This window comes from Benincasa hispida, chromosome 1, assembly GCF_009727055.1.
Source record: "Benincasa hispida cultivar B227 chromosome 1, ASM972705v1, whole genome shotgun sequence".
Taxonomy (NCBI): Eukaryota; Viridiplantae; Streptophyta; class Magnoliopsida; order Cucurbitales; family Cucurbitaceae; genus Benincasa; species Benincasa hispida.
In genome coordinates this window covers 62972256-62999076 of record NC_052349.1, presented here as the reverse complement: position 1 = coordinate 62999076, position 26821 = coordinate 62972256, and the positions used below count along the sequence as shown (strand labels likewise).

The 26821-nt window shown below is 30.3% G+C and overlaps 3 protein-coding genes across 3 annotated transcripts; 2 read left to right on the top strand and 1 right to left on the bottom strand.

Moving 5' to 3' along the window:
* Window positions 1-317: 317 nt before the first annotated feature.
* Window positions 318-3557, top strand: LOC120088708 (peptide methionine sulfoxide reductase A1-like). The gene is made up of 2 exons (XM_039046135.1): window positions 318-999; window positions 3086-3557. Exons 1-2 carry the CDS (start codon window positions 439-441, stop codon window positions 3335-3337), a joined length of 813 nt encoding a protein of 270 aa, XP_038902063.1. The 5' UTR covers window positions 318-438; the 3' UTR covers window positions 3338-3557.
* An 8704-nt stretch (window positions 3558-12261) lies between these two features.
* LOC120087768 (cyclin-U4-1-like) lies at window positions 12262-14418 on the top strand. The gene is made up of 2 exons (XM_039044663.1): window positions 12262-12805; window positions 13693-14418. The coding sequence occupies exons 1-2, from the start codon at window positions 12456-12458 to the stop codon at window positions 13940-13942; spliced, it is 600 nt and encodes a 199-aa protein (XP_038900591.1). The 5' UTR covers window positions 12262-12455; the 3' UTR covers window positions 13943-14418.
* Window positions 14419-19042: 4624 nt separating this feature from the next.
* Window positions 19043-19867, bottom strand: LOC120086677 (glycine-rich cell wall structural protein 2-like). Its single transcript, XM_039043436.1, has one exon. It carries the CDS (start codon window positions 19765-19767, stop codon window positions 19267-19269), a length of 501 nt encoding a protein of 166 aa, XP_038899364.1. The 5' UTR covers window positions 19768-19867; the 3' UTR covers window positions 19043-19266.
* Between the last annotated feature and the right edge of the window lie 6954 nt (window positions 19868-26821).

Sequence of the window (26821 nt, the reverse complement as noted above, 5' to 3'; positions counted from 1 at the left end):
TCCTTCCACAAGAGCATCCTAGAATACTTGAAAATCTTCGAATGCTTGAGTATCTTACATTACCGTAAAACAAACGCGAATATGCAAGGCGAAATGATTTGACCATGATTCTTCCAGAATTACCAACCAATAAAATAAAAAAATTTAAAAGTAAAATAAAATATAAGATCCATTGGATAACAATTTCCATTATAGCTTTCTATTTTTAAAATTTAGATTTATTTTCCCCTAATTTCTCTGGTAATAAAATTGTGAGAAAACACTCGAATTTCTATAGAAAATTGAAAAAAAAAAAAGTTAGCAAGAAATAAAAGAAAAGGAAGCTCCCTCAGAATGGCGATGGCAATTCATAGGAAATTCTGAAGTGAGATTGATCCCTTGTGGAACAAGATATTATATTCCAACACGTCTCCGTCCCATCCTTTTTTTCTTTCCACAATGCTCAAAAACTTAGCCTTACCCTCTTCTTCTTCTTCTTCTTCTTCTCCTCCAACTCCTCCTCTGCTTCTTCTCATTTCCTCTTCTCTCTCAAAACCCACTCTCAATTTCTCCAAACCTTTCTCTCAATCCAATTTTTCAATCAAACCCATCTCTCCGTTCCCCAAAACCCTCAGACCCATTTCTTCAAAATCGCCTTCCATGAATCTCTGGAACAAGCTTGGATTCGGCTCCAGATCCTCCGAGGCCTCGCCGGAGTTGTCCGCGATTGCCCAGGGTCCCGACGATGACATTCCGGCGCCTGGCCAGCAGTTTGCCCAATTTGGGGCTGGCTGCTTTTGGGGCGTCGAATTGGGGTTTCAGAGAGTGCCGGGTGTGACCAAAACAGAGGTCGGTTACTCTCAAGGCCATATTCATAATCCGACTTATGAAGATGTTTGTACAGGGCAGACCTATCACTCTGAGGTTGTTCGGGTTCAGTATGATCCTAAAGAATGCACTTACGAGTCTCTTCTTGATGCGTTTTGGGCTCGACATGATCCCACTACTGTTAATCGCCAGGTTGGTTGAGTTTTTTTAACCAGTTTTTATGATGTTTTATGGTTCTTGCCTCAATTCTTTGGATTTCGTTTGGAATTTCTACTGGTTAACCTTTGTTTGGGTAGTTCTTTTGGGATTCTTGAAGTTCCTGAGATATTGTATTAAGATTTCAATATTCTTTTTAGAATTGAAGCTTGGTTGTTTACAAATATCATATTTGAGTTCAATTTCTCGGTCGTGGATTGTTTGATTACTTGGACTGGTCAATCCTTATGTGTTGTTTGGTTCATGACTCAGGAGAAAAGCAAAGCTTATCCTTGTTTATGAAAAATATAATAGTAACGTAGAGGACAAACAGGCACTGCGTTAGAGAAGCTCATGAAGGAATATTTTGTTTTTGTACATTTTTTTTTTCACTTACAGTATTGTACTTTCATGGCCATACTGAGTTGCAAAATTTTCTTTCTGCTTTGCTACAATTAATGGCTCATGTATTTGTATGGTGTTTCCTGGCGGTGAATAATGTGAATGGAGTTGAAGGATGACTATTTTAATAGCATTTACACGTGGGAGTATGATTAAGAAATGTTAAGCTTATGTAAAGTAGGATGGCTGGCAGTTCTAAACATTTCTCAAAGATGCATGCTCGCTGTATATTGCTTGAGTTAAATGAAAACTGCTGATTGTCACCCACATTGATATGCTAGTTTATGTCTCCGTTGCCACACTCGCCTTGCATTGTGCTTCTTCAATTGGAACATAAGTTTTTATTGAAGAAATGAAATTGGCAAAGGAGAAAGAGAAACCTCTTGATTTCACAAGAGGGTGCTTTTGTTTATATACTAACTTTCTTATCCATGTGTGTGTTGGTTTTAAGAATAAGGGTAGATTTAGAGCATTTGATGATGGTGATTTGAGGGGGGTTGAGAATTTAGCCAAGAAGAATGCTATTTTCACCGATTGTCTGTAGCATTTTCCTTTAAACTTTTTGAGATTCAGAATTTAACTAGGAAGAGTGTTGCTCTTTTGACCAATTGGCTGTAGCATTTTCCCATTGAACTTTTTGAGGGTCGAGAATTTAACTAGGAAGAATGTTGCTTTTTTGACTGAGTAGCTGCAGCACCTTCTTTTTGGAACTTGATGCTTCTTGAAATGATATACGATTGTTTTTAGTAAGAAAATGAAATGATTTCTTTTTAGTATGGATATCATCCCAATAGTCGGAGCTCCCATGTATTTTAAATGGCACTTCTGTGAATCTTTAGAAAGCTATTTCTCAATGTTTTCCTTGTTTTATCATATATGTAATTATCAGTTGGGGATGCAACTTGTGCATTTTTATGACCAGTTGATTGACATGGTTTCCTTCGGTTGCATTTTCATTGTCTTGATATGCTTTGGTCCATGAAAAATGTATATCGATTCCCTTTCTGTTCGTTGGTTGTTTATTGGGGCTGGGGGTCAAATGTGAAATTGTAAAGAAAGTTGAGTTCTTCTTGTGGCTTGTTTTGCTTGGAAGAATAAACACCATATACAACCATATACTTTATCCAAAGGTTTCCCAATTTAGTTCTTGGTCATGGACTTGTAGTGACGTGTTCACATGCACATGCACACAGAGAGTTTAAGGCTTTGATTCACATTCTTTGGTTAAGAGACGTAATTCTCTTATGATTGGAGAAGTCTTTTTGTATTCTCCTTCCCTTGACGGGGGAAGATTTCTTGGGTAGGCTCACTTCTATTCTTCTTTTATGGAATATTGGATTAGAAAGAAATACAAAAGTCTTCAAGCTTTGAATCAGTGATTTCAGGGGATCTGGACCCTACTTGACTAGCATCTCAAATTACTTGCTTATCTTCTTCCAACCAATTTAGGGAAAGAAGTATTTTCAAAGATTACAATAAAGCTAAATATATTATTGCTGTTTCTTCTCTTTTAAAGACCATTCTCTAGTTTGAGCTACTTGTCTTATTTCTTGTACCAAAAGATGTATCATACATGATGTTTAGCACTGAGATAACTTGTCATTGTTTTGCATATGAGTCTTTTCTATTCACCCCCTTCCCTAAATGCAAGTAATTGTAACCATAATCTTTGGATTGACAGGGAAATGATGTAGGAACACAATACAGATCTGGCATATACTTCTACAATCCTGAACAAGAGAAAGCTGCTCGAGAGTCAATGGAACGCCACCAGAAGTTATTAAACAGGAAGATCGTGACTGAGATTCTTCCTGCCAAGAAATTCTACCGAGCGGAGGAATATCATCAGCAATATCTTGAGAAAGGGGGCCGGTTTGGCTTCAAGCAATCTGCTGCTAAAGGCTGCAATGACCCAATCCGATGCTATGGTTAGTTAAGTTGGTCTTTAGCAGGTAATATTGGTTTCCAGCTTCAAGATTATAGTATTCTGTATGCAGTTATGACTAGATTAGACAAGCTCTATCAGACATACTTTTAATAAGAATCCCGAATGTATCTATCTCTCTGTAATTGGTTTGGCTTTAACAATAAGTGAATGCGTAGTTGCAAGGATGCTTTCCCTCGATCTCTTGGTAAAAAATTCTTGGAAGCTAGATGAATTGGTCCACTATAGTGCTGGTTATGGTTTTCTGGATTGGAAAGTCTGGCTTTTGCTCGGGTCTGCTGAAGGTTTAGTTATTGTTTGTTTTGGAAAGTGGCAATAGATCATTAGATATTAATTATAACATGGGAAAAACGTAAATCATCATGGGTTGGCCTAGTGATAAATAAGGGAACATCCTCTTGATAAATGACTAAAAGATCATGGGTTCAATTCATGGTCCTTATTTACCTAAGGATTTAATATCCTACAAGTTTCCTTGACACCAAAATATTGAAGTTAATCCGGACACTCATGGATATATATATATAAAAAAAAAGGGATAAAATGTACAATTTTTGTTGTTATCTCTCTCCAAGTGTGATACTTTTTTCGAGTTTAAAAGCAAATTCATAGAAGTGTATTTTCAAAGTGCATGATGTCATATTATTTTTAAAGATATGGTGCAAAGGGTTTGTAGATCTAAGTCTAACCATGATGTCATTTTTATGTTTAGGTTCTTACCATGCACAGTTAAAATCCTCATACAAAGTAAAGGTCAAAAGTCATAGACGATGTCTTATGTATAAGAGCAAATTTTTGCTATGGAAGATTCAAACTTTTAATATCTTATTTTGTGGTCATAAGCTTTGATTCTTTGAGCTTTTAGTCCATGCTTTACGTCCACTGGATTTGCAATTCAAACCATTTATAGCTTAGTTTGTTGTCACATGCTTCAATCTTCTTAGCTACATGTTCTACTCTATCTCCATCACCATCACATTTCAAACTTGTTATTCATAATCATGTGTGTCTTGATTGTATTTGTTATTCAAATTACAAATATTGTGACTCGATCCGTGTTCTAATCCTCCGAGCTATAGAGCCCACATCACTTGGAAAAAGAACCCTTCTCTTTCCGGCCCTTTCTATGTTGGGTCGTAGAATATGTGAGAACATTTTTTATGACAGTAAAACCAGGGCATTAGGCCATCCGAAGTTATAGAGTAAGTGAAAAATGAATTTGAACTTCAATCCATGTTGCTTTTGCTTTTGAATTCTACCTTTTATCTTAAACTGGATTAGCATCTTTCAATTCTCAGAAAGAATAATGGTTACCTTTTAGACATTGTTATTGATATTTGCAATTGTTTATTGCACCACTTTTCTTCTTATTATTCTATCATGGGAGGTATTGTTGTATTGCTTTATGTTCAAATAGGGAGAAACAGTCAAATATCTTATGACAGTGACAAAAGAATTGGGATAGCATCTCTAAGATGTTTGGTGTGTCAATACCCACCACTCAAATGAAGCCAAATTATTTGTTGTGAATTCACACAAGGAAAACTTTAGTCCACATGTTTTCTTTTCCTCTTTAATTCTTCTGGGAACTTCTGACATATTGCATTTTGTTCTTCAAGACAATAATTGATTCTCATTGAGAATTATTCTCTGTTACTTTGTTTTCCCTTTGGAAGGAGCTCTCATTTGAAGGATTAATTTACCATGAGAATTTCTCATGGAAAGGAAAATATTTTAAAACTTTTGATTAAAAAATAAATAAAATTACTTTAGTCTAAGTTTATATAGTGCAACGAAAAGAATTTCTCTTAATCTTTGTCTTAAACAGAGATTTCTATTTCTATTCGACGTAGAACATTCAGGATAAAGTGACATTTTTAATTAATATCATCGAAGAATTTTATACAATATTACCTTTATTGTTGAGAATTTTATTTGATGGTGATTAAAAGTTTTTATTTCTTTCGAAATCTCATTTTTTTTACTAATTCAAGTTTTAATTTTTTTTTCCTGTAATATTGCCTCACACGTAGGATGAGAGATTCAAATTTATAATCTTTTAAGTAGTTGAGACGACTTGAATGCTAAACTAATGTTTGAACTCTCATTCTTATATTTGTGATGTTATGTTATATTCTATATTTATTTTAATTATTTTATTTTTTTAAACAAAAATTATAGTCATATCTCACACACTAAGATCCAATTACAAAATGTTCTCACACGATATATTTCAAGAGTTCCATATTGAAAAATTTCGATTTCTTTTGGAGTATCTCATATTGTCACTACTATAAATAGTCAAAAAATACAATGATCAAGTAACATGTTCATTAATTAGTGTTATTGTTTGTCTTATTATGCTGTCATATTATGCCATAAAAGTGTTAAATCAAGCACAGTCCAGAGTTTAAGGGAATAATGGATCTTTTTAAAGTTAATAGATTAAATAAATATAATCTTCAAAGTATAATGATAAAAAAGAGAAAAATACCATTTTGATCCTTACATTTTAAAATGTTATACTTTTTAGTCCTAAGACTTTGTTTGATTTCAATTTAGCTCCAGGTTTTTGGTAGGAAAAATGTGTGTTTGGTAGATAATTTGAATTTTTTTTTTCAAAACTGTTTTCAGATTATGTGATCCAAGCAGTGCAAATTTTGAAATAATATTTTTATGTTTTCATTGTATCAGATTTTGAATTTTAAATTTTAAATAAAGATAAAAACATTTTGAAATAAGACATGTTAGGTTTTAAACTCAATTCAAGTTTTAAAAAGATATAATGTGATTATGTAATGTATTTTAAGTTATATAATATTATAAAATAATACTTATATACCTTTTTAAAACATAGATCGTATTAAAAATAAATTAATAATAATTTATTCTCAACTAAATATTAGTAGGTAACTACAATTAATTTTATGATTTATAAATATATAGTATTAAACACATTTTAAATAATTATTTAAATTAGAATTCAATTTCTGAATTTGCTACCAAACACATATCTAAAAACATGAAACATACTCGATTTTCATTGAATTCATTATTTTCAAATTCTCTACCAAACAAGCCCTAAATGTTATACTTTTAGACCTTACAGTTTAAATTTAATTTGAATTTAGTCTCTAAGTTTCTAATTATTAAAATTTTAATCCTTAAATTTTGAAGTTTGTTTCAATTTGATCTCTAGATTTCAAGATTTATATTTTTAACTTTAATTTTTCAAATCTTCACTTTCAATCTTGGCATTAATTGTGACAAAATGAAACTTAATTAATTTTAATTATTATAAATCAATTAATAGACATTAATATTGAAGATTAAAAATGAATATTTAGTAAAAATCGTGTTAAAAGTATAAATTTTGAAATATAGAAAAGAAACCAAAATGAAATTCAAACTTCAATGATAAAATTATAACATTTGAAACCTATGAATTAAATTGAAATCAAACTCAAAATTTAAAGATTCAAAGTGTAAAATTTTGAAATGGAGTGAACAAATAAAAACTAAACTTAAAATATAGGAAGGAAAACTATTCACGTGATTGAATTTATAATTTGACCTTTTTTCTAAAAAGAACATTAAAATTATGTATACATACAAATAGCGTAAGATTATTATTATTATTATTATATGAAAAGATTTAAGGCAAGACTGTCGGTGGTGAACCAATTAACTTGAAAAAAAAAAAAGGAATAAAAAAATACCAACCAAGTATATTATTATTATTTATTTGTTATTATTAAATGATTTATTATTGAAAGTAATGTAGAGAGCATCCCCTCCCCACATCTTTGGAACGTGTGAAGCACAAGTATCGCGGCCGACACGTCGTCGGTTCATTTCCCCACTTTTCTAATTGTCGGCCTCCACCTATATTTCTAAATTAAGTGATTTTTTTTCTTTTTTAGAAAAATCAAGTGATTTTTCAAACACTATACTTTCAAATATTTAGTATAAAGACTCAAATGGAATACAATGGAAGGAACAGTCAAATACATCCATTTCAATACGATTGGATGTTAGAAATTTGATTTTCAACTATTAGAAAAATACGATTGATTTTATTGGAGAGTCTATTTTGAAATATCAATATCGATAAAAATATTGATCTCAATCTTATAAAAATGTCTAATTTTATAATATTATTGAGAGATTAGTGTGTGTGTATATATATATAAATGAAAAGGAAAAGATATATAAATCGAAATGGAAGAAAATGACACGTGGCAGTATAAGAGCGGTCGATTGAGGTGAAGTATGAGATGACCATTCGTGGCAGGCATGTCGGAGAACAACCACAGAGGGTTCCATAAGTTATTTATGAATGCACTAGAAAATAAGAAAAATCAAACTTAAAAAGGGGAAAAAATTATTTTGAATTTTAGATTTTTGTCTAATTTCTTTTTGGTCTATAGATTTTAAAATATTGCACTTTTAACCTTTAAATTTTGATTTTGATTTCAATTTGGTCATTAGATTTTAAAATATCATAATTTTACCCTTGAGTTTGAATTTTATTTTAATTTGATTCAAGAGTTACACTTTTAACCTCATTTTTTTACTAAATATTCATTCTAGTCTTAGGTATGGAAAAATTTAAAATTTATTTTTTTGTGACATGAAAATAGTGAAATTTTATTAATAAATTCTTTGAGATCAATAAATAGACATTAACACTTAATACTATAAGCGAGTATTTAGTAAAAATTGAAAATTAAAAATATAAATCTTGAAACTCATTGACTAAATTGAAACAAAAATCAAATTTCAGAGACTGTTTGGGATACTGAGTTGATATATGATGTATAAAGTTCATATATCTGAAGAATTCGTATGTCTATAGAGTTCATATGTCTGTGTTCGGGGGTGTAGAGTTGTTTTGTTTGAGTTCAGATGTTTGTGTTTGAGGGTACAAAGATGATATAGGATGTTAGGGGTATTTGGTAGATCTGCTCGACGATGTCCTTTCGTATATCAACTTCCAGCTCAGATTTCTGTTTTTCCCATGATACAAGCTTTTCCGTTTGAGTTTTTTTGGACGTCCATTGTTGTTAGGACTATGTTGAGAAACTAAGATTGGAATTATTCCTCTTTTTCTTGTTTTCTATCGAAATGTTGTTGTGTCCGAAATGTCTATTGGTAGGTGTCTCTGAGAAAAGCTCATCTATGCCGTCAACAATCGATATGTTCTCAAACGGTTGATCTTCTGGCTGCTCATTATCCTCTAATTCCAATTTGGAATTATTCATATTTTTTGCCATTTCTAATGCCTGGTCAATAGGAACTTGAGAGTTCTCACCATTAGTTTTATTCTTCCAAAAAATAAGGAAAAGTTCATCAAAGTGAGGGAATAGGGTTTGTACAAACTCAAAATTTAACATTTTAAAATTTATTGATTAAAGTGAGAGCAAATACAAAATTTAAAGACTAAAAAGTAACATTTAAAACTTAGAGTCTAAATAAAAATTAGATAAAAATCTAGTAACACAATTTCTTTTCCTAGACTTAATCATCATCATTAGTGAGAATCAATATAAATTTTATGTTTATAAGTTATTTAATATTTATGAATGCAGTCTAGAAGAAGTTTAAGGAAACTTAACCACCATTATTGCTCCTTTTTAAAATTTTTATTTTCTGTTACTCCTTAATCATGTCATGATGTGTTGTAAGTTTTAATTTAAAGCATAAAGTCCAATCTGTAATGAAAATTTGAAAAATCTAAAATTAAATTGAAAAATTAAGGTAGGGTTCGATAATCATTTGATTTTTGGTTTTTTGTTTTTGAAAATTAAGTTTATAGACATTACTTCTACTTCCAAAATAGTTTCCTTGTTATCTATATTTTACTAATGATTTAAAAAACCAAACACAAATTTTAAAAACTAAAAAATAGTAGTTTTAAAAAAGTTATTTTTATTTTTCGAATTTATCTAAGAATTCAACCATTAAATATAATAAAGATACAAATCATGGTAAGGAACGATAAATAAATAGATTTAATTTTCAAAAAACAGAAAACAAAAGATGAAATAACGAGGAAATAGGAAGTTGCTTCAAAAGAAAATTTGAAAAATTAAAACATGCCTATAAACTAAAAATATTATATTTTAACCAAAATTTCAATAATTTTTAATGTCTTAACAAACATTAAAAATAAACTTTGTTGAGATTATAAGCTCAAGTAAAAAGTGCACATTTAGTTTTCCCATGTCTTCAAGAAACCAAGAAATTACGGTATGGTTTGGTTTCATGGTTGGCCAAATCATATTACTAAAATCTACACTTGAGTTTTCTAATGGATCGATGTTGTATCTTAATTAATCATAAATAATATATACACAGAGAAATTTATTATAAAATTATCATCTTTTTCTAATATTTGAATCTTTCATTTCTTAATTGAAAATATATGTCTTAACAAATATATCGATTATCCTCACATTGAACGTCACACTCAAATGAAACTTCATAATAATATTAATCACTTTGGCTCTGTTTGATAAACATTGATTTTTTGTTTTTGCTTTTGAAAATTATATTTATAAACACTCATTCCAATTCTAAATTTCTTACTTTGTTTTTTATTATTTACCAATGTTTTAAAATACCGAGTCAAAATTTAAAAACTAAAAAAAAAAGTTTTTGAAAACTTATTTTTGTTTTTGAAATTTGGTTAAGAATTCAAGAAAAATGCAAATCTTGATAAGAAATTGGGAAGAAATAAGCTTAATTTTTTAAAACAAAAAACGAAATTGTTACCCAACGGGACCTTCTGATTCATGAGTGTTTATTTTGTTATTCTATGATTAAATTGTGTCACCCTTATAAATTTTAAACTTAATTGAAAATATGATTATTTTTTTAGTATAATTACGAGGTGACAGATTGAACCTCTGACTTCTACGATAGAGTCATACTAATACCACTGAGTCAAATTTGCTTTGACGAAAATATAATTTTTTTTTTATCTATCCAAAAATGAGATAAGCATATTTCATAGCTCTATGACGAGAAGGTTTGTTATTTGGGGCTGTTTGGGGCATTGAGATGTTATAGGATGTGGAGAGTTCTGATGTTGGAAGAGTTCTGATGTCTGGAGAGTTCTGATCGAGTATGTTCAAGTATTGAGATAATATATGATACACGGAAGGAAAATGACGATGAGATACGAAACATGTTTCGAAAATGGGCCCACAAACAATTAAAATCGGTGAGATAAGATAATGGCCCCCAAACAACCCCTATATAGTTACCAAATAAATATAAAGGATGAGAATTACTCTTTTACCCATGGGTACCTAGAAAATTTGCAGTAATTAAAAATGGAGAAGAGAGATGGAAGGTGGCCTATGTCTTCAATTCACCTTTGCTTGTTAGAATAAAAGAAATGGAGTGATTGGGACCCTATAACTAATACTATATTTTTATGGGACCATTTTTTTTTCTTAAAAAAAAATTATTTTAGGAAGAAATAAAATTCACTAAATTTCTTCATAGCTTGATCTAGATCTAAAGCATTAACCATGTGACATTGCTTCTTAGCTTGGCAAAAAAAAAAAAAAAAACTGTTGTTTCGTAATTATTATTTTTCTTTGTTTTTTTGGTGAATTAATTATTCTATTTTGTATTTCCATTAATTACTATACCATCGTTCATTTTCTTTAATTAAAAAAATTAATTTGAGATATAATTAAAATAAGATTAATCTTCGCGGAGTAAGTGAAAATCATATAACATTTTAGGTCTATTATATAGTTTGAACAAATTCTCTAATAGTATCTTATTACTTTTTCTTGCTTGCTTGATTCAGCACTAAATTGTTTACAAATAATAATAATAATAAAAGAAAATTCGTTTTTGGTCCCTAGGTTTTAGCTCTAGTTTCTATTTGATCTCTAAGTTTTAAAATGTTACACATTTAGTCTAAATTTTGAGTTTTGTTTCAATTTAGTCCCTAAGTTTCAAAATGTTACAATTTTAATCTTGAAATTTGAATTTCACTTCAATTTAATCCATGAATTTCAAGATTTTACATTTTTAACCTCATATTTTCATTAAATATTTACTTTCAATCATTGACGTTAATTTTTATTGATTAGTTAAAAAGAATTAGAAGTGAAATTTTAAATTTAATTTTAAAAGTTTAATTCTTGTAATGATTTTTAGTTTATTAATATAAATTAACTCTAAAAGACGAAAAGTGAGTATTTAGTGAAAAATTGAGGTTAAAAGTGTAAACATTGAGACATAGTAACCAAATTAAAGCAAATTCAAATGTCAAGAGTAATTGTAGCATTTTGAAACATGAGGACTAAATTAAAACCAAACTCAAAATTTAAGGATTAAACGTGTAACATTTTGAAGTCTAGGAATTAAATAAAAACTAGACCCAAAATTTAGGGACAAAAATAGTTTTTTTTCCCAAAAAAATGAGAAACATCTTTATTTCTTTAAAGTAAATATGTGTCAAAAACTTAATAATAGATGAATAGAAAAAATCAATAAAAAAAAAATCTTTTTTTAATCTTTTCTTCACTGTAATCTTAATATCCCAAAATTAGATATCAATTTTTATTATTTTATGATGTAGACTTTTTCTAAAAACATTGAGTGTAATTAGTCTATCGATTTATTTAGATAGAAAACTTATTAAATCTAAATACTAATTAAACAGAGACTAGATTGTTATAAATTTTAAAATACAAAAACTAAATTGTTATATAGTAAAATTCAGATACTCTTACAAAATTGAAAGCTTATGGATTAAAAGTGATTTATGAATTTAAAATTCACAAATACAAGCAATAATAATAAAGAGAAAAAAAAGCCAAAAATCAAAATAAGTATAAGTCAGCAATATTAACGGAGGAATAATCGAAACTCCTTTTGCATCTGTACATGTACCCAAAAAAAAAAAAAAAAAAAAAAGAGTATGAAAACAAAAATGCAAAGAAAAGCAAAAAGGTAGAAAATGAGTTGTACTGATGGATCGACCCACAGCCAGCTGCAATGGCAATGCCTACCAACCAAATAAAAACGAGAGTGAAAGCACATTCAAAGAGCTCAAGGGAAAATCAAAGGTCCAACAATGGCAGAACTAGAACGAGAAATGGCTGGAATTCCCAAAGTTATAAGCTTGATGTCATCTATTTTAGAGAGAGTTTCAGAGTCCAACGACCAGAAGAGGAGGACAAGAGAATTAGATGATACCAAAATTGTTTCAGGGTTTTATGGGTTATCAAGGCCAAGTATTTCCATTAAGAGCTACTTGGAGAGGATTTTTAAGTATGCTAATTGTAGCCCAAGTTGCTTTGTTGTGGCTTATGTTTATCTTCATCGCTTTCTTCATAATCAACCTTCTTTCTCCATTGATTCCTTCAATGTTCATAGGCTTCTCATTACAAGTGTTCTTCTCTCTGCCAAGTTCTTGGATGACTTGTAAGCCTCTTTCTTCATCTTTTTTCCTTTTTCCTTTTAATTCTTTCCAATTTTCTAAATTCCCTTCTCCTTCTTCTTCTTCCATCTTTCCTTTTCATTTTTGTTTCATCTCGTGTTTCGATTAAATCTATCCTCGTAACGTATAGATTTTTGTTTTTTTCAACTTTGCGGTGAAAATTATTCACAGATTGTAGCATGTGGTTGGTAATTTTATAAAACTACTTCGAATTTGTATCTATAGTTACTATACATATGCATAGTTTGAATATGTATCTATCAGTTTATTAAGCAATTTCTACATTGTGACAGTTTCATTAAATAATGATTTCTATCACTGACACAAAAGAGTAAATTATGGAAGATTATGACTTTCATCATTGTTTTTCTTATTCTTTGGAAAATTTCTAGTAATGTGAAAATTTTCCATTCAATGATTCTCACAAAAGTAAACTTTAAGAATTGTACAACGTTCGCAAAATAAATGAATAATAAGTACATATATCATTTGATGACATGTCAAATAATTAAAAGATGTAGTAGTTACTATTTTAGTACTAATTTTTTTTTCCTTCTCTTTAAGAAAAAAACTTAAGCTACATCTGTTTTTATTTAACACACTAGTTATCGAATTAAATTCGTCACATGGTAAGCAACCTTTTTTTTTTTTAAAGAAACAACTGAATTGTTACTTATCTACTATATAATAAAAGAAAGCTAACATAAGAAGAATAGACTATACTTAATCAGTATCATGTTATTTCATTCAACTTTCGGTTCAAAATTTATATATTATTTTATAAAATAATCATTTATTGAGTTTATTAATTAATTTCATAAATTTTAGAAATGGATGGGTTATTAATTCTTTTGGGTTTTTTTTTTTCCAGGTATTACAATAATGCCTACTATGCCAAAGTGGGTGGAATAAGCACCATGGAGATGAACCTTCTTGAATTGGATTTCTTATTTGGTTTGAGATTTCAATTAAATGTCTCACCAAATACATTTCATATTTATTGCTCTTATCTCCAATCTGAAATGCTCTTAACAACACAACCCAAACTTCAAATCCATCATTCCTTCACTGATGAAGAAACTTCTCTTAAAAAACAATTTGACTGTTTAACTTCATTTTAAAATCGTTAAAATCATTTTTGTCTTTTTTAAAATTACGTTGAAACATACTTTTAATCACTCAAAATAAATTTGATATTCAATTTTACACTTTTAAATACAATTTTCATTTCATCATATTGATTTTGAGGGATTAAAAGCATGTTCTATGGTGATTTTAAAAATTACAAAAGTGATTTTTAACTATTTTAGATTTGAAAGTGATACTAAGAAATCCATCAAAATAGGAAGTTATTTAGGTGAGTTGTAAACCTTCTTAGGGGTAAATGTGGCATTTTACTCTTAAGATTTTTGGGCCAAGAGAAGGAATCAAAAGTCTTCTCCCCAAATGGGATTTTTTATTTATCACCCTAATTTGCCTTCCTTGTAGTTGTTGGACATTTTTGCCCCTATGTACTCTGTTGTGTAGAATTGTATTTTGATGATTTGTAAGTATAAGTTGTCTTGATTTTATGAATGATTGTTTTGATTTAGTCTAATAGTGCTAATTTAAATGTTTGTAAATTTGTATAAATTTAAAGTTTATTTTCTTTATTAGAAAATGATTTCTTAATAATTTTAATAGTTGTTGTCAAATATAGAAAAATGAACTAAAATATTGATAAATATAGTAAAATGTCATTGTCATACACTAATAGACTACTACTACTATCATCTATCATTGTTAAACACGGATAGATTTCTATCCATGTCTATCACTGGTACACTGTATTTTTGTTATACGGGAAAATATTTTTAACAATTTGACATTTAAAATAATTTTCCTAATTTTAACTTGATAGAGTTATGAATGCAATCATAAATGACGATTTTCTCTCTCAAATTATAACGATTACGTCAAATAAAATTAATTATTTTTTTTTTTTTCAATTCTAAATTAAAATAGATAGTGATGAAATTGAAAGTACATAAAATTTTCAAACAAGAAAATGACATAAAAACGATAGAAAAAAAAATGGTTTGGATAAATAAAATACACAGCATGTTTAAGTCGCAAAATATTATTCATCATCTTATTTGTTCAAAGTCCTTGAGAAAATTTAACTATATACATTTTCTTCTCCAAATAATTCAAGAAAATGAAAATACAAATATCAAAATTTGATAGTATTAATGAGAAGAACAAAAAAGAAGAAAAAAAAAAAAAGAAAATACAATTTCAAAATTAAAATTGACTACTTTAACTAGTGACATATTATATCTATTTTGAGACGGGTGAGCATGATATATATATATATATATATATATATAAATACGATGTTACTAGTGTTACTTATATGAACTAAATAGAAATACAATCCAAACTTTATGAATGCAATTAAAGCTATTCAAAACTTATATAAGATACAATACTCGAAATAAAATTATTAAACCTTTTAATTTTATACAACTGGGAAGACACATTCTTGTGATTTTTTATTTTTTTAGAAAAAAAAAATTACTAGACTTTAATTTTCATGTATACTTCAAATTCCTATAACTAATATCTTGAGGAAATGAAAAAGGGGAAAAAAATCTATTTGTCTCATTATTTATTTTGAGGGGAAAAAAGGGCAATAATGGCCAATGTTAGTGTGGAGTTTATTTGGAAGACAGCCCAGCGTCAAGAAAATGTTAATGGGCAACTTGGGTTGGTTGGTTAGGCCCATTCTAAAGTACATTTACCCAAAATTGAAAGAAAATTAAATTTCACTTAGAACACGAAATTTTTTTACGAAAATATTGATAAAATATGGATGTCGATAAATATTTAAAAAAATAAAAAAATAATTTTAAATTAATAAATAAACACTTAATGACTTTTGAACAACATATAACTTATTTATATTATATTTATATTAATGACATTATGATGTTTACTTTTTATGTTTCATGAATTTTTTTACGATATAATAAAAGTATTGATTTATTCTACATATTGATGTCGAACCAATAAAAATGTAAAAATATCGATGAACATTGACAAAAATTTAATACTGTAGTTAGATCTAATAAACTATTGAAAGTTTTTAGTTGATATACGTCATATGTTCCTCTGTTAAATAGTCAAACATAAATGTTCTATTTTTCTTGAAAGACCACTAAATTAAACTTAGTTGTGAGTTTTTTTTTTGGATAGTTCAAAGGAGAAGGGATAGAAAAAAGTAAACATTCCTTGAAATGGGTTCTAACAACCACCATGAATGTTGCCAATCCAAATACCAAAAGTATAGGTCATCCTTGCATGATTAGTTAAGTTGTGCATACATTCAATTTCTAAGAGATGATAAGTTCAAATTTTATCAATAATTTGTGATTTTTTTTTGGTTTCTTTTAAAACAATTCGTCCAATGGTAAAACTGAGGAGTATAATGAGACTACAGACATGAAAAAAAATAATAATATAATAATAAATAAAATAAAATAACAAAATATAAGGAATTATGTAAATAAGAAAATATGGAAAATGGAAATATGAAGTGGATTTTCTGTATGTTTTTTCAATATCCACCAAATGCCACTATTTATAGCCAAATGAGCAAGTAGGGGTGGAATGACTTGGACACTAATAATGTGTGTTCATAAGATACGTGTAGAATGACACATAGAGTGATGGAAGAATTAGGGATAACCATTCAAACCTTAAAAATCGAACTGTTTCTAAAAATCGAACTGAACCGAACCAAATCAAAAGCTCAATGAAACCAAAAAATGCAGTTTGGTCCAGTTTGAAGAAATTTTGAAACCGAATTAATTTGGTTCAGTTCAGTTTCAATTTCGAAAACCGAATTTGAAACCGAACCAGACTGTTTTTAACTTTTATATATATATATATAAAGAGTAAAACCGAACCGAACCATTTTTAATTAAAAAAAAAATAACATAGATTTTTTAAAAATACCAAAATCAATTTTGAAAACGAATTGAACTGCATATATGTGGTTCGGTTTGGTTCGATTTGAACCAATAAATCAAGATTCGGTTTCATATATTAGAAAATTCGATTCGATTCGATTTGACCACCGAATAGAACTGAACCGTTTCCACCTCTAGAAAGAATGACACATGATCTTTTAAAATACTAATCATGAGCATCTATGGTACATATATTATAATATTTATAATACGTCTATATTTTTATGATATAATGAATATAATGATCAATTGGTAAAATATAAATGCATAAAACAATCTTTTCTAAATGGAGTGATAAAGCCTCTATTTATAGAGTTTTCATGGTCTTACATGGGCTTTGAGCCCAAAAATTGAATTTGGGTTTGGGTAAAGTCCTGGGTCCAACTTTTCTTTGGTCTAAATCTCCACAATGACTTGAATTGAGTTAGATTTTAGATTCGAATAACTTTAATTACTCGACTAGATCTAATTTATAATTCTAGCCTCTAGATCTAATTGGGTCTTTAGAGTTCTTCCAATTTATAATTCCCATTTTCAACGTTCTAGAGCTTCAGCACTTTGTCTTCGGTTCTTCCAAACTTTTCCAATTGGTAGGGTAAAGCCTCTAGTTTTACAGTTTTCATGGTCCTTACTTGGGCTAAGTCCAACTGTTTTTTGGGTCCAAAAATTTTACACTTGAGCTAAAGTTAGCCTTAATCCCAATTTTTTCTTTCATCTAAATTTCCATTATCGACTTGAATTGGGTTGGGTTTAACCCAAGCAATTTTAATTATTCAACTCAATCCAATTTATAATTCTGGACTCGATTGGGCTTCTAGCCAATTTTATGACCGTGGTTCAGACTTAATCACCATTGAATTCGATAAGCCTAAGAACGTTGTGATCAAATGGTCAGAAGACACGTGATATTTTTTTTCTCATTTATTTGTCTCCAATTTTTTCATTTAGGGGCACAATAACTTTTAATTGATCCTAAATTTAATAAAATTGACTTTTATTGTGATGCCATGGCAAAATCTGATTGGCCAAAATTTCTTTTCCCTCGATACTCTTTCGATTTTTTTTTAATAAAAAAATCCATATTGTAGCCTAGGTAAAAACTAGATGATTTTTTTTTTCTTTTGGCATAAGAATTTATTGTAGAAGCCTTGTTATATTTCATTATAACAATTCTACCGTTCAACTATATAAATAAATGTTTCAAAGAAACTATCTGCATTAAAAAAAAAAATACTTGCAATAACACCTTTTAAAAAGGTGCATATGAGTTTAGGCCCATCTAATAACTATTTGATTTTTGTTTTTGTTTTTAAAAATTAAGTTTATTTTCTCCCCATTTTTTACTATGAATTGCATCTTTCCTAAATACAATGATTGAATTATTAGCCAAATTTTAAAAACATAAAATAAATTTTCAAAAGCTATTTTTTTTTTAGTTTTTAAATTTTGACTTGATTTTTTAAACCATTGATAAAAGGTAGATTATGTATAGACTTGATTTTCAAAAACAAAATAGTCATCAAATATGACCTTAATTATTTGATTGAATTTTTTAAACCGATAATAAATATTAAATAGGGACTAAGTGAAATGTGAAAACCATATAAAATGTAAAAGAAAAAGTAGTAGTAAGCAAAATGAATTTAAAGAGTGACAACTTTACTTTAATCATATAAATACTTCAAATACGTAAAAACACAACTTAATTAGGAGTTTCATAATCAACTTTCGTTCATAGAGAGTGAGCCTAAATTAAATGCAAGATAGTTATTAATTGAAGGGTAGAAAATGTGTTATTATTACTACAAACATAAGCTTATTATGCTTACATATTTTCCCCATTTTATTTTTTAATAATATATTAGAGATTCGACCTCCATCACTTTTTATATGAGTAAGAATTAGGTGCAACCCCTTTTATATAAAAAAAAATAAAAAATAAATAAATAAATTATCACATAATATTTTTTAATTGGTGCAACCAAGTTTTTTCCATTTTATATTATACGCTAAAATGTTATTTTTGTAAACCTTTTTAATTTCATAACCCTATAATTTATTATTATACTTTACATTAGCCCAAAGGGAAAAACTGAAAGATTAAATCCCTACTCACATATTAATTTCTAAAATACACAAATTAATTTGTCTTCCACAAGATTAAGTATATTTTCTATTTATTTATATCAAATGAAAAGAAAACAAGAATAAAGATGAAAAATGGAAAACATATATTAGTCTCATTATAAAGCTATATAATACACACTATAATATATGATTATAAGGCTGACTCTCATATATGGGCAAACTTTAAACAAGCTTACAAACCATATATATTATAATTAGAGCGAGCTAGCTAGGGCTAACCATATTCTCACATTTTATCACCTTATAACTAGACTTTATAACATACTACCATTACATACATTTTTCTACCCTTGCGGCCTGTTTTTGTCCTTTGTAGTCGTTGGCGACCGATACTCTTCACCATTTGGACCGCCGTATCCACCACCACTACCGTTGCCGCCAGAATTACCGTAGCCACTTCCGGACCCATATCCACCACCATGAGCACCACCACTCCCACTTCCATATCCAAATCCTGACCCGGATCCTGATCCATATCCATATCCATATCCATAACCTTTCCCGAATCCAGTCGGGGAGCGGCCAGAACCGGAACCGTAACCCCAGCCGCTCCCCGGGCTCGAACCCCAACCCCAATTGTAGTCCCAATTAGGACCATGGGCAGAGCCATAGGCCCCAGTGGGGTTCCCACCTCCTCCTCCTCCATTGGGTGATCCCCAAGACATGTCAGGAAAGTTGAGCAGTTTCCGGGCAGTAGCGACGCCGCTGACGGTGGAGGAAGTGGCTGTCATGACAAAGAGAAGAAAGAAGAGAGATAAGAGATGAAATGTAGATGGTTTTTTCATATTTTTAATGGGTTTTTTTTATTTATTTTTATTTTTTTTTTATAGAGAGAGAGAGAGAGAGAGAGAGAGATTTGAAATTAATTATTTGGTAGACGGATAGAAGTTGTGTTGAAGTGATCGTCAAAGTGGCTTTTATAGTGGGAGTTTTGGTGGGTTTCAGCTTACATGATTAATTTTTCTCTTCTTTTTGAAAATAATAATAATAATAATAACATGTGACATACTTTTCACCTTTAATAATAATAATTATTATTATTATAATAATAATATCATTATTATTATTATTCCCTTGTGGGTGCACTTGTCCATACTCCACAATTTTACCCCACAAAAACACCAAAACATCACATAAAAATGAGTAAACAATATGTTAGTTTTTAGCATTACATTATAAGATGCCAAAAACAACAAAATAATTTAAGAAGAAAAAGGAAAACAAATAAATTATAAGTTATCTCTCAATCAAATCAAGTTGGTTTGATTGATTTGGATAATATATGTGATTAAGTCGGTTTTATTAAATTAACCAAAACGTTGGATTGGTTCAAATGGATGGAATAGTTAAATTTGATTTCAATTTTAATGGAAGACAATTCATAATCTTACATTTGCTATAACGATAGGATTATGATTTTATTGTAAATATAATTTTTATATAAATCTTTATATGTAATTTTTTATTGTTATTTATGTTTTTTTTATACGTAAGAATAGATTAAAAAATGAAACAGTTATTCACTACTTATAATTTCAATAGATATATCTAAATAAATCAAGCAAACAACTATTAATAGAAAACAAAATCAAAGGACACTACTTGCATACCTTGTTTTATTCTATCGATATAGTATACCCTCAATAGAGACTTACTAGAAAATAAGCATGTAAATAATATTTTATATAAAATAAAGTCAAATTTATGTCACACATGTATATTCACTTTTATATTCTATTGATATAGAGTTAAGTTCTATTTTAATAATTTTGATTAGGGAATCGAATGATAAGAACAATAAACGAATTGTAGACTTCTACCGGTGATATATCTCTACTATTGATAAACAAATAGACGTAAATTAATTATGTTTGTCAAAACAAATGTAGAATATTTTCGTTATATTTACAATTAATTAAACTTAATTTATCATATAGGCAAATGCTCCATTGTGAAAAGTTGGTTTTAGGGTTTGTCTTTTTTCTCTTTCCAAAAATGGCCTTGTAACTTGTTGTATGGATACATATGTATATGCTCATCTTTATCAAGCTTTGTGGTGATAAGGTCAATTTTTTAAGGGAAAAAAATATCTCTATAGTGGAGGTTTGAGTAAGGTTGACGTAATATCAACCTTTTTGTGTTCTAAATGTGCTATGTGAATCAAACTCAAACATCTATTTTATTAGATTTAGGTTGTATTTCATGTAAATGTTCAAAATTTAAAAAAAAAAAAAAAAAATAGAGTGAGAAAAGTGGAAATGACACTATTTAATTACTTCATTTTATTATATAACTAGAGATTGCCAATTAAATCATATTCTATTTCAACCAAAAAAAAATTAATAGAAAAGTGAATTAAATTAAGGGAAATCAATCCTCGAAATTGGGAGATAAAAAAAATGTTTAGTAGAGTGTTTAGGCCACCGATAGATAGATTATCCAACTATTATAACTTATAATTAACTATAATATTATTACAGTATTTACGATTTACTACTTATCCTCTCTTTCCCTTGTTTACTATTTTCTACCTATACTAAAATAGTTTGCATCCCAAACCTATTATAATTTACGGATTATTGTAACTTACAGACTATAATAAACACTCACTATAATATTCAACTCAGCGTCCCAAACGTCCCCTTAGATATTGGAGATAATAGCATGTGAATCCAAATAATTGACCTAGATCATATGACCTACTTTTTTAAATTAATGGTTATATAATATTAGTTTTTCGAATACGAGTCAAATTTTATTTTGGTCGATTTTCTTAAACTATTTGTTAAAAATAATAAATAAATAAATCTAGATTTTGCTATGATCCCATTTTAAATGACGTGATGATTTCATTTCCTTTTTAAGGCTCACATATTTCTTTTTAATATTCAAAATAGGAAGATGTAAAAGAAAAAGGCTACATAAGAAAGAACTTTTGAAGAGCTCTCATATCTCCAAAAAGATACATTTTTCATGAAAAAGATATCTCTTCCATATGTTTATCCTTTTCTGTCTCCCATTCTTGATGGGGTTGCAACTTGCGACCGTTTAAGAGAGATGAAAATCATCATCAATCCTTAATAAGTGTTATTCATCCATCCACTAACAATTACGTGTTCTTTTAAAGTAACCGCACATTTCAATTAATCACTACCTTTACGTTTTTTATGTGCAATTATTAAGTAGGGCTAACGGATAGAGTGATAGATTTTAACTTTTCATTTATTAAAATAGCAAATTATCATTTTATTTATAAAAATAGTAAAATAAATGAATTTATAAAAGTCTAAACTACTCCTAGTCATACAAATGAGATTGCAATTGATTTATTAAAAAATATTCGTAATTACATTATAATTAAAACTAGCGTTTAGAGACCATCGGTTGGCTAGGCTTTAATCCCTACATCGACCTCTTCTTCAACCAAGTTGCCGCCATTTTCCTCCTCAAAATCAGCTCCTCCGCCAACAATGGTGCAGTCATGAATAAAATCTCTGTCTTTGAATCTATTATCGCAACCATAATTTCCTCCACTCTACTAAAAATTCTGGAAATCCCATGAGGGCATTTTAAGGTTAAAGAAAAATTAATTACATCATAATTCATATGAGGGTTTTATACTCATCAAAGATCTTTTGAAAGTTTTTGGCGATACTTCCAATGAGATATTTGTTGGGTTTTATATCCTAAAACTCGTGGTATATACACAATAGAACTTATTCTGAAAATTTAATAAGGTGTTATTGAATAGATGTTTTGCATAAACAGAAATCCAATAAACCTGAAAGTCCCTTGGCTATTGGATGAGTACTTGAACTTTATGTGGAGACATATGAAGGAAATCAGACTCAAGATTTCCATGAGCAGCGGAATATAGATCATTCCAAATTACAATCATGAATGAACATTACAAATTACAGTCGAAACAGAAACATGTGGTTATACAATCAATATAGAAATTACAGCATGATAACTACAAATGAAGAAGGCGATAGCTACAAACATTTGTAGACTCATCTCCACGCTCCTTGCTCACGAACGCTCGAACACAGCAACCTCGAATACACGAACAACACGACCGCTCCGCAGCATGAACACTGCGTACTTGTCCTCTGCGATCGCCTCGGTCACGAACACTCCAGTAACACAAACGACCTCCACAGAACCTTGACGGTGTCGAGTTGAGTATGACACCACCAAGAAGGTTATCTTGGTATTCTCGGTGTGAAAATCTAGAGGGTAAGCTCTGTTCGGACTTGGTATGGGCAAAAGACGCAAGGAGGAATGAACAATCGTGTACACGATTGGGCAAGTGGAGAAGCTAGAAACCTATCGCATAGGTCGATGCCCAATCGTTGAGCTAAAGCTAAGTGATCGTCTAGGAAAAGCTAAGTGATCGTTTAGCTCAGTGTCTGTCGCCTACAAAACACTACACGATTTTTACCTCGATCAAGCTGTCGCTTAGTAAATCTGTATTTACTCACAAGCTCCGTGAGTTTTCTGTTTTTGTGGAGAGAAATCTCAAAACAATTTTTTTTTACAAAAAACTTACTAAAATTAGGAAAAACAATTTTTTCTTTATCTCACGGTTACCATGAAACACCATTAACCACCCACTCAATTGGTTATTAATGAAAAAGAATTAATTATCCAATAATTAATATTATTATAATATAGTATGATGAATAACCAACTTATCATACTATATTATAACTTATAATTTTAATATTTCATCTCATGAAACATATATAACCATAGTTCTTTTTCTAATCTATGGTACTTAATATAAATCTTATTTACATCAATCCTCCACGAGATGTATCTCATACATCATACGATTATATCATATATAATCAAAATACCTTTTGTCAATTTGAACATTTCAAATCAACACCAAGAACTGATCCTCAACTGAATCCATTGAGCTATCAAAGGGGACCTTATAGACCTATAGCTCGAAGCTCCAACGGTACGTGAATAACTGACTAAACTCTTTAGTCACGGGATCCACCATTCGTTAACTGCCAGGCACTCCACTAAAGACTGACAGCTGAACACTTCTTATCACAGATATATTATGTGTCCATCTTAACCAATCAGAAGTGCGACAACTCTTCACAGATCGCTCGTAAGTACAGTTGGGACAATAACCATTATGCTTCTGTACTTACATCTGTCTTCTTAAGTACTACTGATTCCTCTAATGAACATAGGTTATAATCCTACTATGATTGAGTCTTCTCTTCCAAAGTGAAGTTGTGGCCACTATGTTCAAGCCCCGTAATCAGCCCTTAAGGGAACAATCTCTCTACTTATCCCTACTTTGGGAAAGGAGTAAATTCCATATTGTGGATTGAGTTTCCAGCTCCCAGATCAGTAAGTCCCCAAAAAGGTAGGCATATTGAGTTGGCAATCTGGCCACTCTCGCCCATACTAATCAAAGGACCGCCCTCAAAGGCAGGAGTTCCCAAAACACTCAGGATTGAGGATGTGTCACCTATGGGCGTTTAGGTGAGATGCAAGTCTCTAGTATCAACGACATTATATATAGAGTCTAATCATCCATGGTTCAGGTCTTATACAAACTTTTTGTATAGGACAATCCCGCTCGCACGTCTCCACATGAATGGTTAGGATCTACAATCTGTAGTAGTTTACAACACTTGCAAACCTCTACAAAGCGAGTCATATCCGTAGTGTCACAAGGATCAGGTATCTCACCTTAACCTTATACTACAGACCTATTTAGGTTATCACTTAAGGTATGATCCACTTGTATATCACATATACATGCTTAAGTTCACATAAGATAACCAAGGAGCTTTGTTTATTGGATATGAGTAAATGCTAGAATTAAATAATACTTATTTTATTCATTAAAAAATTTGTATCTTTACAAAATAACGAGACTCAAGGAGAATTAAGATACCAATCCGAACAACATAAAGATAGATCAGGTTCGACTATATAGTCAAAATGATCTATAATATATGAATTGTTGGGATTGATGCCTTAAAGTCTTGTGTCTTGTAGTTTGTAAACAGTACATACGAACATCTTTAATTGTTAATATATGATATTTACTTCACATCTTGTTGTTTTGCTCATTTACTTGTTTTAGTTGCTTTACCACAAACCAATAAATATCAAATCCTTGGTTATCTGTATGTGACTCAAACATGTATGTGATGACATACAAGTGGATCATGTCTTGAGTGATAACCAAAATGGTCTGTAGCATATGGATATAGGAGGAAAACCTTATCCTGGTAACGCTACGGACGCGACCCGCTTTGTGGAATGGTCATAAGTGTCGTGACTTGCCACAGATGATCTAATCATGATCATTCGTGTTGGGGGCATACGAGCGGGGGCGTCTTATACAAAGAGTTTGTATAAGACTTGACTACGAAGTGTTAATGTCTCGTTATATAACACCGTTCATGACAGAGACTTCACTTCACTAGGATGACCATAGGTAACATGACTTTAATCCTAAGTAAGTTGGGAACTCCTGCCATTGAGGGCGATCCTTTGATTTGTATGGGTGTGAGTGGCCAAATCACCGATTCAAACCTACCATTTTGGGAATACGTCTGATTTGGGAGCTGGGAACACAGCTACACAAGAAGAAATTCACTCCTTTTCCGACGCAGGGGTAAGTAGATAGATGGCTCCCTTAAGGGCTGATTCCGAGACTTGAACGATGTGGCGCCACACACCTTTTCTTGGCCCGAGAGGTGTTCACACATAGTTAGACTATGTTGTATTGTTCATTAGAGGAATCAGTGGTACTTAAGGAATGAGATGTAACTACAGGGGCAAAACGGTAAATTGGCCCAACTGTACTTACGAGCATCTGTGAAGGGTCATCGTACTCATGATTGGTTATATCCAATGGACACAGAAATATATCTGTGGTAAGAAGTGTTCAACTGTTGGTCTTTAGTGGAATCACTGACATATAACGGATGGTGAATCTCGTGGCTAAAGAGTTTAGTCAGCTATTCATGTGTCGTTGGAGCTTTGAGCTATAGGTTCATTAAGTCACCTGGGTAGCTTGGATAAAGTCGAGAACCAGTGTTTAAGTTAATTTAAAATATTCAAATTGACAAGAAGAAGTATAATTATATATGATATAATTGGAATGGCTAATTATATATGATATAATTGGCTAAATGTATGAGATACATTATTTTAGAGGAAATTAGATATAAATATGATTTATATCAAATATAGGAAAAATACTATAGTAGATATATGATATCGAACTATAGGATATAAATATAATATGATTATATTTATTAAATAAATTAATTGATTAATTATTTTTAATTAACCAATTTTCACGTTTAGGAAATGGGATCATGGGCACCGAAGGTTATGTAACCCGAGGGATACAAGTTGAAAATGGTTTTCAGTTGGTGTGGGAATTAAGTCGTGCAAAAGGAATCCCACGCCCAAAAAGAAAACGGAAAAGACTTATCGTCGAGAGCCTATGCGATAGCTTCTCAATTGTCTAAACGATCGTCTAACTTACGCGTCCCTTAAATGATCGTACATCAGTTTCCTAAACAATCGTCCAGTTTTTCCTAAACGATCGTGTAGTGTTACTATATGATAAGCGTCCCCGCTATATGATAGAGAAGTTCTTCTCGTGCACGTTTGTCGTCTACACGATTTCGTCTCCTCCGTCTTCTACCAAACTCACTGGAGCCCACTCTCTGGGTTTTTGACGTCGAGGATAGTCGGGTCTTTCTATTGGTGGTCTTGTCCCCATTTTCTTGATCATGTACGTCCGGATCGTGCAGTATCAGACGAGAGTCTCGCCGGGGTGCT

What these genes read in the sequence shown, in the direction of transcription:
- LOC120088708 (XM_039046135.1), top strand. Translation starts at nt 439, where the DNA reads ATGCTCAAAAACTTAGCCTTACCCTCTTCTTCTTCTTCTTCTTCTTCT. An exon ending in CCACTACTGTTAATCGCCAG is followed by an intron (nt 1,000 to 3,085) that starts GTTGGTTGAGTT and finishes TTGGATTGACAG; the next exon opens with GGAAATGATGTAGGAACACA.
- LOC120087768 (XM_039044663.1), top strand. Translation starts at nt 12,456, where the DNA reads ATGGCAGAACTAGAACGAGAAATGGCTGGAATTCCCAAAGTTATAAGC. An exon ending in GCCAAGTTCTTGGATGACTT is followed by an intron (nt 12,806 to 13,692) that starts GTAAGCCTCTTT and finishes TTTTTTTTCCAG; the next exon opens with GTATTACAATAATGCCTACT.
- LOC120086677 (XM_039043436.1), bottom strand. Translation starts at nt 19,767, where the DNA reads ATGAAAAAACCATCTACATTTCATCTCTTATCTCTCTTCTTTCTTCTC.